We start from the raw sequence: 17631 nt of genomic DNA on the forward strand, positions 1-17631 counted from the left end.
AATCTTTTGTTTCTAACAAGCGCAGGAAGCTATCGTGGAGGAGCAGGAGAGCCGAAAGGAGGAAAATATTCACTTGACTCGGTTCCTGAGGGTGCTTGCTAACTTCTTAGCCATGTGCACACTTGCTGGGAGTGGCTACCTCATATTTTTTGTTGTGAGAAGATCCCAGAAATTTGCCCTGGAAGGTCTGGAGAACTACGGGTGGTGGGAAAGAAATGAAGTTCGTGCTAGCACATTTCTGAAATAGATGTGGTTTGAAACTGTTCCTTTACTCTGCATGTTGCTTTTTTTTTTTTTTTCTTTCCCCTCTTGATAACTTAAGTACTTGTAACAGGGGTGCTAAATGTGTAACAAAAGAACTCTTCTAGTCATAGAATCATAGAATCACAAGGATGGAAACAACCTGTAAGATCATCCAATCCAACCGTCTCCTCACCACCATTGCCACCACAAGCACTAAACCATATCACGCAGCACGTCATCCAGACGCCTCTTGAACACTGCCAGGGACTCCACCACCTCTCTGGGCAGCCATTCCAGTGCCTGACTACTCTCTGAGTGGTCTTGAAGAGCGTCTCTCTGCTTCCCAATTCATTAAAAAGAATATTCTTTGGTTTGCTCTTTCAAGTGCTCTTTCATGTTCAGTTTTCCTTTATGGGCTTAATCTTTATTTCTGGGGGGGCTCTTAAAACTGTTTTTCTTGCCACTCTATGGTCTCACAGTATCTCTTCAAGAAGCATGCTCTCCTGGTGCTTTTCTCTTGAGACTGGTCCAAGGAAAGTGACTTGTATGTGACCATGTCCAAAGTTAGCTGAGGCTTCTAAGATACGAGTATGCAGTGTAACAAAACATGCCTTCTAGCTTCACCTGCCAGTCTAGGAGTCCACTGTCTTTCTTTTCTTCTGTTCAATCCACTTTCCTCTTGAGCAAATGGAGCTTTGCTTGTTAGAGAAATAATGAAAATGATTGTGTTTGCAATCAGAACACAGTAAGCACCTAAAGTTAGCAATGCTGTATAAAAGCCTGGTTAGACTTTGCTTTCTTAACAAACATATTATTCTGTATGTTGTAAAACTAGATGTTTGTTATTTAAAGCTCTGAGCAAGAGTGTGAAGTTGAATTCTGATTTACAGCAAAGCAAAAAAATGCCATCCTCACAAAGCAGATGGGAATGGATAATGATGTTATGAAGAATGTCGTTCCCTAACTTAGAGCACCAAAACTTCACACAGAAATTGACATACAAACTTCAGCAATCTGCCTTTAGAATGTAGAGAAATGGGCCTGCTTAAATTGGATTTAGTCAGTTGACAAAAAAATTACTTTATTTTACTCTTTTTGGAAAAGTCATGTACAAAACTGTGTTCCTTAAAGAAATACGCCACATCTGGGTCTCTAATGAGTAAGTTAAACAATACTGGATCCTGTATTGACCTCTGGTGGACACAGCCAGATACTTGACACTGGGTCACTGATCACAGCCCTCAGAGTCCTGCAGTTCACACAGTTCTCAATCCACCTCACCATTCACTCATCCAGCTTGTGGTTTCCAGATCACAGAAAACAGCATTCACAGTGGAACTGTCAATGATATGAACAGTGGAAGAAAATCTGCTCCAGCACTTCAACTTGTAGTTGACAAGAAGTTCAGAACATAAGTCCATTCCCTTCTGAAATCAAACTGAAGTGATAAAATTCAATGAATGACATGTTTCCTTCTACTCAGAAAAATTCTATAAGTAACTGCAAAATATAATAATAACACTCTGTGAAACTAAATTAGGAAGTTTTAAACTTTTACATTGTGGAATCCATTAGTTTTTATAGTTTTTATAGTTTTGTTTTTTTTTTTAATTTTGAAAGCTCAGTATTCCATATTTTGTTTCAGTAAGCACTTGCATGTAATCATTTCATTTCACACTTCTCAGGTTTACAAGTTTTTGTGCATTGTTTCACCTCTTACCTTAATATCTTTCTCCCAGAACTTGAAATATTTTTGAGATGGGAAGTCAAAGCATGGGAAAATGCAGATAAAAAGAAAATGAGAAATAATATTCTTACTTCTTATAAATAAGAAGAAAGGCAGAACATAATAAAAATGTACAAATTTAATGATAAAGAAAATCAGTGATTTGTATCCTGCCTTTCCAACAGTGCAGCAACAAGGAAACTTCTTAATTTTCAATTAAGTTAACAAGTACTATATTTAAAACTACTTGAAGACCATACATTTTCTTCTATCACCCAAAATCAAGGAACTAGGGGATAACAAATGAGTCAAGTAGAACCAAGATTCAAAAAAGCGAAAGAAAAGGAATGCATGGGTGATGGATGCCAATAGTATAAGTATTGAAATTTATGTCTGTCTGAAGGAAGACTGTTCTAAGATAAGACAGATTTTCTGGGAGCTACTAAAGATAAAAAAAAGTACTGACTAAAGCAGTATTTTAAGTGAAAATAGTTGGAGTCTGGGACTCATAGACATTTTTCTTGTTCTTCCTCATTCACAACTGGGCTAGCCCCAAGGACTAGGCTAGGTCAAGTGTGGCCGAGGGCTTACATATGCTTACATTTCCACTCTCCAGCAAGAGGAATCTGATTTAAAGTTAAGAGCATTACAAGTGGACGTAACGTGTCTAATAACGACTTTGATACTCAGCCAGTTATAATGATTTTGTGTCTTAATAATTAATGATTTGCAGTGTTGGATGTAGTTGTCTCCAGCAGCTTTGCCATGTCGTGCCATACAGTTTATGATGTCTTTTGTTTAATGATGATTGAGAGTGCATGTGTTAGAAACAGATACTTTGTGAAATTTTAGATTTAAAAACATAAATAAGATAAACTCCACCATCCCAAACCAAGTATCAGAAATAGCACTAAATACACATGAAAGATTAGATTACTGTAATAAAAAAATCTAATTCTTCTGTGGTGCCACAAGAAGTGTGTGGAGTACGCTACCGATTTCCTATGAATATGAAATAGAAATATAAAAATCCAGAAATTACCTCTTGAACGTTAAAAACCAACAAAAAAACCAAAAGAAATACAGCAAACCATTTACTTATTTTAATTAAGAAGCCCAGTTCAGCAGATTAGAATTTGTAAGAGTGTGAATATACAAAAAGAGAGTAAATTTATTTGTTAAATAGTGCTTTTCTGTTGCCGTATTTTTTATGAGAACAAAAACCAATCTTATGTCTCTTGATATCAGGAAAGTAAGAACATATTAAAAATTACAATTGTTCTAGAAAAATGGATTCCAGGATATTTAAGAGATGTTATTTTCAGAGCAACTGGAAGACATTTAAGTATTTAAGGGTTTTTTTTTTGTGACTAAATAAATTCCTTTTTACTCAATGCCTTTAATATGAGTCATCTATACTGATATCTATAGATATCTATCTATTCCATAGAGATTTGTGATTTAACTTGAGATAATGTTTTCAGTTACTTGGTTGTTTATGGCCCCTTAAGGAAGAAATTTTGGTAAGGAAATGTTATTTGAAATTGAAATTTAAAAATGAAGTTCTAAACTTCTTCAATTTTCATTTTTGGCTGACACAGTCAATTAGATTTTGTGTTATTTCACCAAAAGACTCAAGCACATTTGCAATACATTTTATCAATCACTTCAGAATGTTAGATGCTTGGAATGCCTCCCTTGTCAGTAGAATACACAATCTATGCTGAATTTCAAATTTCCTATGAAAGCTTATTTTTCTCAGTTTGCTTTCAGTGAACTTGTTCAATTCCCATACATATGTGATGATGAATTAATCTTGTTAGAGGCATAAAAAAAAATATATGCAGAAAGCATCAAGACTAATTTGTGTTTGCTTATTCAGTGAGGATATAGGTGATGTCTCAGCCATTTAATTTAACATTGTACTTTTAGAGAAATGTTTCACATAGCTAATAATTTATGCTAAATTCTCTGATAGAATTTTGCTTAAAATGTAGATTGTAAGTAAAAATCTAGTATTTGACTTTTTTTCTGAGATTGAAGGAAAATATAAAATTAAAAAAAAACTCCACACTTCCATATATCTGTCTACAGTAGATCATAAGTTTTCACTTTGTTCTTTGCAAAAGCATCTTGTAACTCTCAGTGTGTATTCTGCTCTTCACTCATTTCAACTAAATACCAAATGAAAAGTAGCACTGAAAATGCACTCACCACTACAATTAGTAATAATAATAGATCCTGCCTCTAACATTTCACTGTAAACTTTTTTATCTTTTCGTCTCCCACCTCCCTAGGTAAACATGGTCATGTCACTTTTGGGAATGTTCTGTCCAACCTTATTTGATGTAATCAGTTCTCTGGAAAACTACCACCCTCGAATAGCTCTAAGATGGCAGCTTGGACGCATATTTGCTCTTTTTCTTGGCAATCTCTACACTTTCATTATTGCCCTAATGGATGAAATCAATCTCAAGGCAAGCTATTTAACTCTCTTCACTATTTTTAATATACACCAGGTCAAAGATATCTGTTTAAGACTGTCACAGACGTATCAGTGAAAGATGAGGGAGTCTTGGATTAGAAAGGATTTTGGTAGTATAACCTTATAATCTATTTTTTTTCCTCATTAATTTAAATATTTAGTTGGAAGAAGAAAAAATAGTCAAGTATAACATGACAATATGGGAAGCCAGTCTGTACAATGGCACTATTCCAGAAAATTCAACTGCTCCTCCAATACAGGTGGACCCTGCAGACGTTCCTAGAGGACCATGTTGGGAAACAATGGTAGGCCAGGTAATGTAACTTTTTGAGTTCATATTTGAAAATAAAACATAGTCTGTTACAAGAAATCATATTAAATTTCTGTTTATTCCTGCTGACAAGTTAAATTAAGTTGTGAAAACATGAGGAAATGAAGATGTAAGACTTATTTTTTTCCCAAGCTGCAAAGCTCAGAAACAGCTATTTTAATTTATTTGAATTTTATCTGGTAGGGAGATCCCTCTGCATAGTTAACAGCATAAAAGGATTTCTATTTTTTCTTCTTCTTTTTTTTTCATCTTCTTTGTCTCATCTCTGTCTTGCAAAGCCTGCAACTATGAAAAGTTGGATCAGTAGTAACAATTAATGTAGTAATTCTGATCAAAGTTTGTATCGAACAAGATCAGATTCTGAAGACAACAGACTTAGAACAGACTGATGAATATCTCAACAAGGAAATATGTGAGATTAGCTCTTGTTAGCAGTGTATATTTGAGAAGCCAAGTAATACCATGTAAAATAAAGAACATCAGTTTAGTAAATCTACTCATTTTGTTTGATTCAGTTAAGCATTCATAATTATTTGTATTATATGATATGATGCTTACAAAGAATTTCCCAACATGTTTCTTTTCTCTCATTGATCATCTCTCTCTCTTTTTTTTTTTTTTTTTTTTTTTTTTTTTTTTTTTTTTTTTTTTTTTTCCTGCCCATGAGACTGAATTCACCACTGAATCACAACTTATGGTATTGCTCCCTCACTGTGACAGTCTCCTCACTTATTATCAATACTCTCAAGTGGCAGCAGGGAACAGAAAGGCAGGAAGAAAACAAACACTGAACTCTTTTCACTGATATGGAATGATTAGCTAAGAACTCCCAGGTCTCATTACTCTGCTGATTTTCTCTGTATTTTCAGATCAGAGAGAACAATAATAGTTTTTTTTTTTGGCAATTAGGGTAAGCCCTGATACAGTAGAGTTTAGTGGAACTTACTGAAATAAGAGGAATAAGTATTGTAGAGTTTTCTTCTTTTTTTGAATCTCCTCAGAGTTGTAGTAATCAGAAGGGGTTTTAGAGTTTTTCTATAGCAGCAGTATTGTCTGGAAACATTTTTCAGACTAATCATGTAATTTGTTATGAGCATAAGAAGAAGTGGAGGATATCTGTAAAAAATGTAGGGCAGTCTTTCTCCTGGATTTCTCAGTTGTTGAACTGGGAGAAGACAGTCTTTACCAAATTGTAGCACAGGAAGCACATTTAGTCACACACTGGTCCAGTGTTTTATCATTATTGTAATTATTATTGCATACATGTATTCTTAAAAGAAAATATTGCTTTAACAGGAGTTTGTACGGCTGACAGTCTCTGACACGATGACAACATACATCACAATTCTAATTGGTGATTTCTTGAGAGCTGTCTTTGTTAGGTTTTTCAATTACTGCTGGTGCTGGGACTTGGAATATGGATTTGTAAGTATCTGATTTGCTATTTTAACTGTCCTTGTCAGATCGTCACTCACATGCATAAATACTGATAAGTGTGTACTTAATTTGTTGCTCATATTCAGTATACTCAGTGCTTGCAGCTAGAAAATATTCATGAATTAAAAAGAGACTGGTAAATGGGGTGAGTGAAGACATGGAAATGTCACTGAAATCTGTGAATGACACTTGCTAATATGAATAACAAGTTAGGAAGCCAACATTACATTTTCGCTGTATTGGGTCCATGGTGAATCACTGCTCCTAGTATGCACACTCCAGTGCTAAAACACATAGATTTAATACATTTTAGCATGTGAATATTCACACTATTTCTGTGAAGTACCCTCCTATTCCTAAAATTGCTATGCATATTAAAATATAGTACTATGAGCGTATTTTGTTGAATTCTCACAAGGCATTTAATTAATTAATTAATTCTTCAACAGTGCAATTTCTAAATTTAAAATATAAATATAGTTCTATCATTTGAAAAGGAATGAAATCTGAGCAGCCCCTTTTTTGGGGTGGGGGGCAGGAGAGGGCAGGGGATGGATAGGGTACTACCAAATCTTGATTTCACTCCAGTGGATAAAATAGGGATTATTGTTTTAAAATTTATCCAGTACCCAGAGATCTAATTTTCCATTAGCATCTTCTAAGCAAAGAAAGAAAAACAAACATCAATAAAATTCTGCAACCAGTATTAAAATCTGTCTGTTGGCCTTCAGCCATCCTCATTTGTCTCATTATTCACTGATAATATGCAATGAACATCTTTACAACACAATGCAAGTATTACACTGCTGTTGGAAATGACAGTTTTAATCTAGATAAACCATTTCAGAAGCTTCTGCGCAAATTTGATGAAGGCATTTGTTATTTCTTTCAGCCATCATATTCAGAATTTGATATAAGTGGGAATGTGCTCGGACTGATATTTAATCAAGGCATGATCTGGTAAGTGTGGCAATGTGTGCTATGTCTGTAATGTGCCTCTGTGCATTAGCACTCGCTGCAGTACTGCAGGAATTAGCAGCATGTGTGAAATGCCAATCTGTCTCATTGATTTAATTTGATGCTAGTGTAATGCAGTACTCCAGTACAGGGAAGTAAGTGGGTGTATTTCTAAAGTAGTTCTGTGCTGATATTCTGAGTCTAGATGAATCAGACTTTTGTAGAGTTTTGCAGTAAAAGGCTGGGTGAAATCCTGTCTTACTGTTGATTGTTTTCCAGTCATTTGAATGCTTTGAAACTGAAATATCCTCCAGTTTATTTCAATGCATCATGTGCAAAAGTGCCTTAAATATACATAGTACTATATGAATGTGAGTGTGTGTCAAATGTTCCTGCTACAATAGTAGTGAGTAGTCCTCGAGGAAAGATCTAAATTTCATTCCATTCTTGGAATGTAGCTGAGGGGTAAAGAACATCTATCCTCATATTAGATGCTGTGCCTTCTTCAGAACTGCCCTCCTCAAGCATCACTGACTTCTTAATTCTTGCTAGGGCCTTGCTTTTTGCCTTTAACAGTACTCTGTGGATTACAGTTTTTGCTTGAGTAAAACTCACTTCTGTAATTCCCATGGGGTTGTTTTATTAATTTATTTTTGGCCTGTACAGAATGAACAGAGCTGTACATACCTCCTTCCTGTGCATGCACAGACTTAGTCCTGCCTTGGACACCGCTAGAAATGAGGAGAGTGCTCCGTTTCCAGCTTCTGAGGAAGTGAGTTTTTGCTGGCACCATGCACTCCCACTACACCTCTCCTCAGGCTCCTCATCCCAGGGTCCAGCCACAGCACCACAGAAGCTTATCGCTCTTGAGCAACCTGAATACGTCCTTGGTGGTTCACATGGTCCCTGGATTTAGGCTGGTTCCAGCATGGATGTGGTGGCAGAGGAAGGGCTGAGTACAGCTGTGCAGCTGAAGGCAGCTCTCTGGGCTGAGCTGGACCTGGAGCATTATAATGGCTCTGTCCTTACTTTCAGTAGAATGGGGGCTTCACAGAATCTGTGACTTGTGTGTTTCTGATGTCATTTTGATATAGAATCTTTCTTCCTGCTTACTGATTCTTGCAGATTGACGAACTGAATACATCAAAACAGCAAAAACATTTGACCAAACAGTAATGAACATTCACTGCCAAAATGATATTTACCATTAATACATACATAGGATACAGAATCACAGAATCACAGAATCACAGAATTGTAGGGGTTGGAAGGGACCTCCAGAGATCATCGAGTCCAACCCCCTGCCAAAGCAGGTTCCCTACAGTAGGTCACACAGGTAGGCATCCAAGCAGGTCTTGAACATCTCCAGAGAAGGAGACTCCACCACCTCCCTGGGCAGCCTGTTCCAGTGCTCCGTCACCTCACTGTAAAGAAGTTCTTGCGCACATTTGTGCGGAACTTCCTATGCTGCAGTTTCCGGCCATTTCCCCTTGTCCTGTCTCCACTCACCACTGAAAACAGTCTGGCCTCGCCATTCTGCCCCCCACACCTTAGATATTTATAGACCTGGATCAGGTCCCCTCTCAGTCTTCTTTTCTCAAGGCTGAACAGACCCAGTTCACTCAGCCTTTCCTCATAGGAGAGATGCTCCAGGCCCTTCACCATCTTTGTGGCCCTCCGCTGGACTCTTTCCAAGAGATCCCTGTCTTTTTGTACTGGGGAGCCCAGAACTGGACGCAGTACTCCAGATGAGGTCTTACCAGGGCAGAGTAGAGGGGGAGGATCACCTCCCTCGACCTGCTGGCCACGCTCTTTTTAATGCACCCCAGTAAGCCATTGGCCTTTTTGGCCACAAGGGCACACTGCTGGCTCATGGCCAACCTGTCATCCACCAGGACACCCAGGTCCCTCTCCGCAGAGCTCCCCTCCAGCAGGTCATCCCCCAGCCTGTACTGGTGCATGCAATTATTCCTCTCCAGATGCAAGACTCTACACTTGCTTTTGTTAAACCTCATTCGTTTTTTTTCTGCCCAGCTCTCCAGCCTATCCAGGTCTTGCTGAATGGCAACACAGCCTTCAGGCGTGTCAGCCAATCCTCCCAACTTTGTATCATCAGCAAACTTGCTGAGGGTGGCCATTATCCCCTCATCAAGGTCATTGATGAAGATGTTGAACAAGACCGGACCCAGCACAGACCCCTGGGGGACACTGCTGGTTACAGGTCTCCAGCCAAACTCTGCACCACCAACAACGACCCTCTGTGCTCTGCCAGTCAGCCAGTTCTCAACCCACCTCACTGTCCAGTCATCTATCCCACACTTCCTCAGCTTTGTTATAAGGATGTCGTGGGGGACAGTATCAACATTCATTTCTGTTTTGTCCTGGTGTCACAAATTCAGTTTTCACAAATTCATGCTCATCTGAAACATAATAAAAAAAGCCTCAGGTGCAGTTATAACTGCCACTAAGATAGAAGGGATGAGAGATGTATGTGTGCATTATTTCTGTAGATGAGATAGACCATGAAAAGCTCCTTTATTCTCTTTCTCTGTGTATTCACAAAGTGATTGGGATGCAAAACATTTGCAAGTCTTCTCTATATCAAAAAGCTACTGGCAAGTTTTTGTCTACCTATAAGAAGTGTCATACCTAAAAACTAAAACTATATATTACTAAAAATGTAGATTACTGAGAATCTTCTTGATATTGAAGAGTATATTGCAATTGATTTCCATGTGGGTAAGGAGTAGGGCGGGCCATGAGGTACTCTGTGTCTTCAATCGTAGCTGTAAAGCCTTTATCTTTCCTTTTCACTGAATATACATGAAAGAAAAGGGAAATGTTAATATCATGTATTCTGAAATGACATCTCTGTAGTCTAGACGTAGTCAATGTAGCAAAAATAATTCCGTCCTAAAGTGATGCCAGTATATTAAGAAATATATAAGGAATAAACTAGATCATTATTATGGTAATACTTAGCTTTTGTGCTGTGCATGTTTATATAATACAACCTAAACTGACCTAATACTACCTAAACTAACCGTACAAGGTAAGTGAGTAACATTTCATTAAGTGATCTCATTTGCAGAGAAAGATGATTTTGGAATTTTGAAACAAAAACTGCATATGGAGAATTCTGTCCGTGTGCCTCCGGTATTTCTTAAAGCAAGGAGAGACAAGACCATTACAAAAAAAATAAAATAAAAAGTGTCAACGAGGTTGTATGAAATAATGCATTGTGCATGAATGCAAAGCAGAATGAAGTAGGGAACAGGCGGTATATCCTGGCAGAAGTTCTAGCAGAAAATGTTCTAAGATTGTGGGTTTTTTGCTTTTTTTTTTTCTAGGATGGGATCTTTTTATGCTCCATGTCTCCCAGCAATCAATGTGTTCCGACTCCATACTTCAATGTACCTGCAATGCTGGGCAGTGATGTGCTGCAATGTTCCCCAGGAGAGAGTCTTCAAAGCCTCCAGATCAAACAACTTCTACATGGCCATGTTGCTTTTCATTCTCTTTCTTTCTACACTGCCTGCTGTGTACACCATTGTCTCCATTCCACCATCTTTTGACTGTGGCCCTTTCAGGTCTTTTGCGTTTTATATACGTCTTTTGCTAATGATATGATGTACTGCCTCATCAGTGAATGATGCAGTAATGAAAATAAGCTTCCTTAATAAGTGTTAGCACCTGATATGCTGAATATTTATTGTGTGGCATTTCTTAGTGTAATGATTCTTGAAGCTGGAATCCAAGAAAACTGGTTAATGATTTAAAAGATTTTTTTTTTTTTTTTTTGAGTGTAGAACAGAAAATCTTTTCTTTTAGTTAGCTGTAATGTAAACATTTGTGGTTCTTGCTCTAATTAAGCCAGAAATTATTCTTGAGGAGTAGAGCAGTTGCCAGTTACGCCACTGTGGTCTTCTGGCTTGAGCATGGTGATTTTCAGTAAATGTCTATGTATCCCTTGTAATAGTGACATGATAGAATGTATACTGGTGCTGCAGCTCAAGGTGGTGGTACAGTATTTGAGTGCTATGACATCTCTAGCTGACACTATATTTCATGCTCGTTTATTTCCACTGGGGTCCTGAATATGCTCTCTGAGTTCTCAAGACTTCTGTATTCACTAGTCTTTTCTAAATAGTTAGGTCTGCTTCATGAGTGCAAACGTGTGCTTTCTATTCAAGCTAGTTTAAATATAGCCATACTTTCAATTGGAAAGTTCAGGACCATTTTCAGCATCTTTAATTGGTACTTAGCATGACATATGATTTTAGTGAGCACACAATATGTGAAATTCTGATTTTGGTTTATTTTGGTATATTCATTTAGCCACTTGCATTTGTCACAGTGACCTAAAGGGATAATAGTGTGACATTCTGATGATTTATTGAGGCATAATCTTGCTTAAATTTTACAGAAGTGATGATAACAAAGCAAATGGTGCAAAGTGAGGTTTCTTATTATTTGAGTCACAGCGTAGAGCCTGGCAGCATTCATCCAAGTACTGAAGCAGTTAGTGGATGTTTTTATCAATGATTTAGCAATGATCTTGGAAGATTAGAGAGGTGCCTGCCTGCTGGAAGCTGAACAGTGTTATACACATGAAGTATATGAGAGAAAACCCAGGAAAATATGGACCTGCTACTTCAACTGCATTATATGGGAAAGTTTTGGAGATTATTATGGGTTCTAGTGTGAAAGATGCTTACAGAATTTTAAGTTTTAAATAGGGCCAAATACAGGGTTTTTTTGTCCTTTTGCCCAGATTTGGCGTGATATGTTTTATTTATATATGCGTGCTCCTGTATTAACATTGCCAAAATATTTTTATTTTTCACATATTTTCACATTTTCTGTTTAATAGTGGGAAAACAAGAATGTTTGAAGTCATATCAGAAACTCTGGAGCATGACTTCCCTTCTTGGTTTGGGAAGGTATTTGGTTATGCCTCTAACCCTGGACTCATCCTACCTTTTATATTACTGATGGTGTACGTATAGAATATTAACTGACATCTTGCTTAATACTTAATGAAAAGTCTGTTCATTTTCTTTTACTCTGAGTTTTTATTGCTTAAGCAGAAGAATTCAAGTCTTCTATTTGGTCATAATTAATGTACTTTTCCACAGACGATGATCTCTTCAGCTTCAGCTTGCTTTTTTTTTTTTTTTTTTTTTTTTTTTTAAATGGAAAAATCCTAATCAAAATGCAAAGGGCTATGGAATTTGAAGTGTTGTGACCTTGATCAGCTTGTCCAGGAGGTAGAACTACATCTCATAAATCCTTAACAAGTTCAGTACAAAGTTATTAGAATGCTGGTTACCAAGAAGCTGAACTATTTCTCATTAACATTGTGTGTCTGATCTTGAGTGCCAGAGCCCTTCCTTGATAAAAATTGTACTCTTTGAGATGGAATTGAAGGGAGAGAGAGAGTTAGAGAGATATACAATAGAGATGTTCCAGTCACAAGTATATTTCTAAAATTCTCTTATGTTCAATTTCTTGTTATGGATTTTTAATAGGTCTGTAGCAGATAAAGAATAATGAACCTGAATAGTGTTTCTCAAAGACTGTATTGAGTCCTTGATAAAGGCATTTTAAACTAATGCACGTGTATAAAAATCTTTTTAGCATACTGAACTAAAAGCAAATTCTAGGTACAAATGGACAGGGGCTTACCCTACACTGTGGAACTGCCAGGAACACAATGAGACTACAGAATGGAACAGAAATTGCACAAGGCTTTTACATGAAACAAATGAGATTATGAGATGAAAGTTTAGGAAGATTCTCTTAGTGCTTCAACCTGTTTAACTCTTAGCTAGAAAAGCAAAGGGACTAAATTGTCCTCTGAACTATACTGTTTGTTCCCATTGAATTATTCTGAGTGCAATTCCTATCTTGCTATGGGACAAGGTGAAAATAAAAATAAAATTTAGGGGGTTGGGGGAAAGAAGGGGAGTGAATAAATAATATATTAAGCAAAATCAGGAAAAGTGGTGAAAATAAGACATGAAGATTATTTTGCTTCTTACTTCAATAAAAGATTTCCTATCAGAAATCCGTTAATTAAGATAGTAAAAAATAATGATCTCATAGAGTCATTATGAAAGGAATACAATTCATTAAAAAGTGAAAATTCACTATGTAGTGGTATTATTGTTTAATAGAATGAGGTTGTGATTTAGATCAAAAATTAAAAGTTATGATTTTGGCTATTTTTCTGCCAGTACTTGAGCTTGTCTGTTGTATTAGTTTAAAGACTCTTCTAAATATGGTTTACTCGTTTTTAGAGTATGTCATATAAGGTAATTAAATTTCATTGAATAACTTATTTAACTTTAGTCACTGGAACATGCCTCATAGTGAGGCATAGCCTGATGCAGAATTTACCTTAGCTGCCATATTTATTTCTGTTTTTTAAAACATTATTATTATTATTATTTCCCTTGAGATAAGCATGCCTTCTTCATATTCCATTGTTCAATGCCAAAATACTTGTTCTGATTAGGCCTAATAAATGAGGAAAAATACAGTTTTGGTATTAGCACAACTACAGTTATTGGTGTAGGAATTTTGCAAGAATCTTTCTATTTAAACTATTATCTAACAAGATATATTCTTTTTCTTTAAATTTAGCCTGAGTATTTATTATCTTAATGCTACATCCAAGTCCTACAAGGAAGCTAACCTGGAACTTAAAAAGAAACTACAAAGTGTAAGGAATTGGGAATTGTTATTTCTTTTTATTACAGTTGTTAGAGAATACATTCAGGTTACTGAAAGATGCCCTCTCTATCTCTCCATCATTAGCAAGCAGAAGAAAATAAAAGAAGAAATAAACAAAAGGCGCAAAAATCAAATGAACAAGAGGAAAATCCATTTGAGACAGAGCCACCACAGTCAAAGCAAAAAGAAGGCAAGCAAGATGAATCTGCTGCAAATCAAGGTAAATACAGATTTAAATTTCTCAAGATGAGGAATACTTGCACACTGGATCATAGGCTTCTTCTCTACCTTAACTACTCCTTTGCCATAATATCGATAAAAAATATTCACCATACTGCATGACAAGTGTTAGCCAGTCCATTTTTCTTTCTTTGGATCATTTAAGAAATATCATAATATCAAGTTCAGTTGCAGTGGGAGGGATTCTGCTTTTTCAGTCCCCTCCTGCCAAACCAAAAGTTTGAGGGCTGTGAGGCAAGCAGTTATCAGAGAAGAGCGAGGCAAAAAATAATTGTTAAGAGAAGCCCAGCCTTCTCTTTGTCTGTTATTAACAGCTTGCTTTTATCACTCAAGAGGGGGGATACACACTCCTGGATTTTCCTTTCCTGACTGAGGTACAGAGACTGTCCTGTTTCTACTCTTTTCCTGTCTCATGTCCCTCCAGAGCATGAACTCAGCCATTGCCTGTTCACTACAGCTCAAGCAACCTCCAATCCTGATGTCACCAGTCAGTTCATTTGCACTGGTGAGCAAACCACAGGTGCAGTATTGCATTACCCTTGGTTCAATTACTTGACTTAGGGAGTTATCCTCAATGCATTCCAGGAGACTCCTGGATTGCCTGCAGCTCACCATGCTATTTTTCCAGATGTCGGGGTAGTTAAAGTCCCCCAGGAGGACAAGAGCTTGTGATCACAGTGCCTGCTGTAGCTGGAGGTAGGACCTCATCAACAGGCTCTGCTTGGTTGGGTGGCTTGTAGTAGACACTGATGCAAGGGTCCCTTTGTTGCATCAGTCTCTGTCACCCATAGCTTTCAACTTGCTTGTGACTATTCTTTAGAGACAGCTCTTCACATTCTATTCCTTAGATTCTTGAAATAAAATGAACATTATATATCAAGCACATCAAGTATCTCAGACCTGTGGTAAAGAGGCACCAGTGGGGGTGGAGCAGGCAAGGATGATTTTAATTTGCAACTTCAATAGCAGATTTGCTTCCATCCTCTCCTTCCATTTGTATTCTTGCCCCCAGCCTTTCAATTTTTTTCCACAGCCTGATGTGATAACAGGCTGCCTTGGGTTTTGTGTTTTTTCCTTCAAATAACCTGTCTGTGCTGCATGGGTAAATAGTGGTTTCCCTGTTCCTTCTGTTTGTCCCCCATGACACCTTTTAATCTATATATTTCATCTTGCAGCCTGGGCACAAGGCAGAGCAGATCTACTTATAGCTCACACAGCTGTTGGAGCTTTGGGCCCTAGACTTTCCATCATATTCTGGAATAGATAATATGCTACAGATTTTCCCTCAGAGAGATTTTCTGCTCTATATTTTCATTCCTTAACTCTGTTCTCCTAACACATTTCAGATAACAAGAAAGAACAGAGTGGCAATGAAGCAAAAAAAACAGGTCAGCAACAGGAAGGAAGTTCCTCTCAGGCACCACAGCATCCAGGCACTGCCCCAAATGGCCACAATCCACCACAGGGCAGAGGAAACTTTCTTCCCCCACCCATTGCTGTGACTCGGCCACCAGGGCCACGAGGGTATGCAGCACCAGGCTATCTACCTGGGCACCCACGCTTTCCAGGGGTACAGCCAGGAATGCCCAGGGGACCTCCCCACTACAGATAAGGAAGCTGTCTGTCCTTTTCTGGTATGTTATAAGATACAGGACACCAAGGGAGATAGGAGTGATCTTGACTTGCAAAAATACTCCTTGAAGTACAGAACTCTGTTCTGTTTATTATAAATCTTCATCTGCATATTCATGTGCTTCATTTTTTGTGGGATGGAACTTTCCAGCAGAAAAAAAATGCATCTGTCTACTTGCTTTTAAAGATATTGCAAAAAATGTGTTAGCTGTGTCAAAATGTCGCAAAACTTAAGGTATGTATTGGAAAATATTATTGGGAAAATAAAAAATATTTTGTATTTTGTTGGTTGTTTTCTTAAAAGCTTGCAAGAGCGTCTCTTATACCATTTTCTTTTCCTCAAACATGTTTGCTGAGAACATAACTTCTTAATGTATTGGAGTCAGCTATATTTAAAAACTGCATATGGCTTGACCTCTGCAGTTGAGTTATGCTTACTCAAAGAGTTCTGATTTTGCATGATGAAACTCTGATCGTTTGAGAAGTTTGGTTATTATCTCTAAAGACTTTGGGAAATTATTGCAGAGGTAAAAGAAAAGCAATATTTTGCTATGAATAAAATTTAACTCCTATTGCAGTACCACTTTTAGCTAATACAGCAATAATGAGTTTTATCATATTCTGAAAGACTAAATATGAATTAAAATAATAAAGTGGTGAAGAAGTATTTCCTATGCACATATATGCAAATATGAATTTGAGGAATATAGGTAAGACTGTTACTCCATATTTTTCTCCTGATACTTACCAGGATTTTGTTATTGCACAGAGACATTTATTACTGTATAAGAATATATGCTATCGATCTGATCAGTGAATTTATTAGTGTAAATGTGTATTGACATCTAGATCCTTAGTGTGATGGGGTGGTAGAAACACAGGATAGATGCATGTTCATTTGTAAACTGTTGTTACTTATTCCAAAGAGACAGTTGTGTTTTTATGTTCTGATTTTATTAAGCTGTCCAGACTTTGGGCTTTGATACTTATTTTAATACTCAGAAGATAAATAACAACTATACAGTCAATAGACTGTCTTCTGAAAAATAAATGCAATTCTACTGGGGATTTTCTGTATAAAATGGGTCCATTTTGTACCATAGAAAAAAGTTTATCAGAATACCGCAAGTCTGTGGTATCCACCCCCCTCATCTCCCCCCACCCCAAAAGAAAAAGAAAAAGAAAAAAAAAAAAAGTCAATTTAATCAGGTTGTGGAACCTATCAAAAAAAGATTTACATAAAACTATAGGGTCTGCATATCGCCATAAAACATGGTCAGCCAAATGCACATTCCAGCTCAAGCAGTCTATAAATCAATTGCCAGAAGCTAGAAGGATAAACTAAAAAAAAGTTCATTCTATACTTAATTCTTGCACTGATTTTGTAAGCATCTGTTATCAGCTAGTGATAGGACATTAGATCAATCAGATCTTTAGCCAGCGTCAGCATGGCTGCCTTGTGTACAAACACAAAACAGTGCTAATTGAATCAAGAGATAACTGCATTGCAATAAGCACATAAGAAGGTCTTTCCTAGAAGACAAACTGGAATTGCATTGCTACTAACTGAGTGGATAAATGGGTTAAGAGTGGATCCAAAGGAAGGTATGCATCTGGGCTACAGTGATTCTGGTAATTTAAATTACATAAAGTACAGCATTTCATTTCATTTCATCTTTGGAAGACAAGATTTTTAATCTATTTTCAGAAAGTATAGAAATTCAAAGTTTTAAAAATGTGAAATATTCAAATATTAAATCTGAACACACTTTCAGTCCAGAAATACATTAGATTGTAAGCTAAAAATAAGCCTCAGTACTCTAGGGTTTTGTCTCATCCATG

The 17631-nt window shown here is 37.0% G+C and overlaps 1 protein-coding gene across 1 annotated transcript in view; it reads left to right on the plus strand.

The window, feature by feature from the left end:
* The window catches only part of TMC1 (transmembrane channel like 1), a 46833-nt gene extending 30423 nt beyond the window's left edge, over positions 1–16410 (plus strand). The window contains exons 11-20 of the mRNA XM_042877318.1: positions 26–220; positions 4267–4446; positions 4616–4768; positions 6082–6210; positions 7115–7182; positions 10530–10769; positions 12053–12178; positions 13828–13906; positions 14002–14137; positions 15504–16410. Of these exons, the coding sequence (XP_042733252.1) occupies positions 26–220; positions 4267–4446; positions 4616–4768; positions 6082–6210; positions 7115–7182; positions 10530–10769; positions 12053–12178; positions 13828–13906; positions 14002–14137; positions 15504–15769 (1572 nt within the window). The 3' untranslated portion in view covers positions 15770–16410. The remainder of the gene's footprint in view (positions 1–25; positions 221–4266; positions 4447–4615; positions 4769–6081; positions 6211–7114; positions 7183–10529; positions 10770–12052; positions 12179–13827; positions 13907–14001; positions 14138–15503) is intronic.
* Positions 16411–17631: the final 1221 nt, after the last annotated feature.

This window comes from Lagopus leucura, unplaced genomic scaffold (assembly GCF_019238085.1).
Source record: "Lagopus leucura isolate 7727_CA_CO unplaced genomic scaffold, USGS_WTPT01 Super-Scaffold_100018, whole genome shotgun sequence".
Lineage (NCBI taxonomy): Eukaryota > Metazoa > Chordata > Aves > Galliformes > Phasianidae > Lagopus > Lagopus leucura.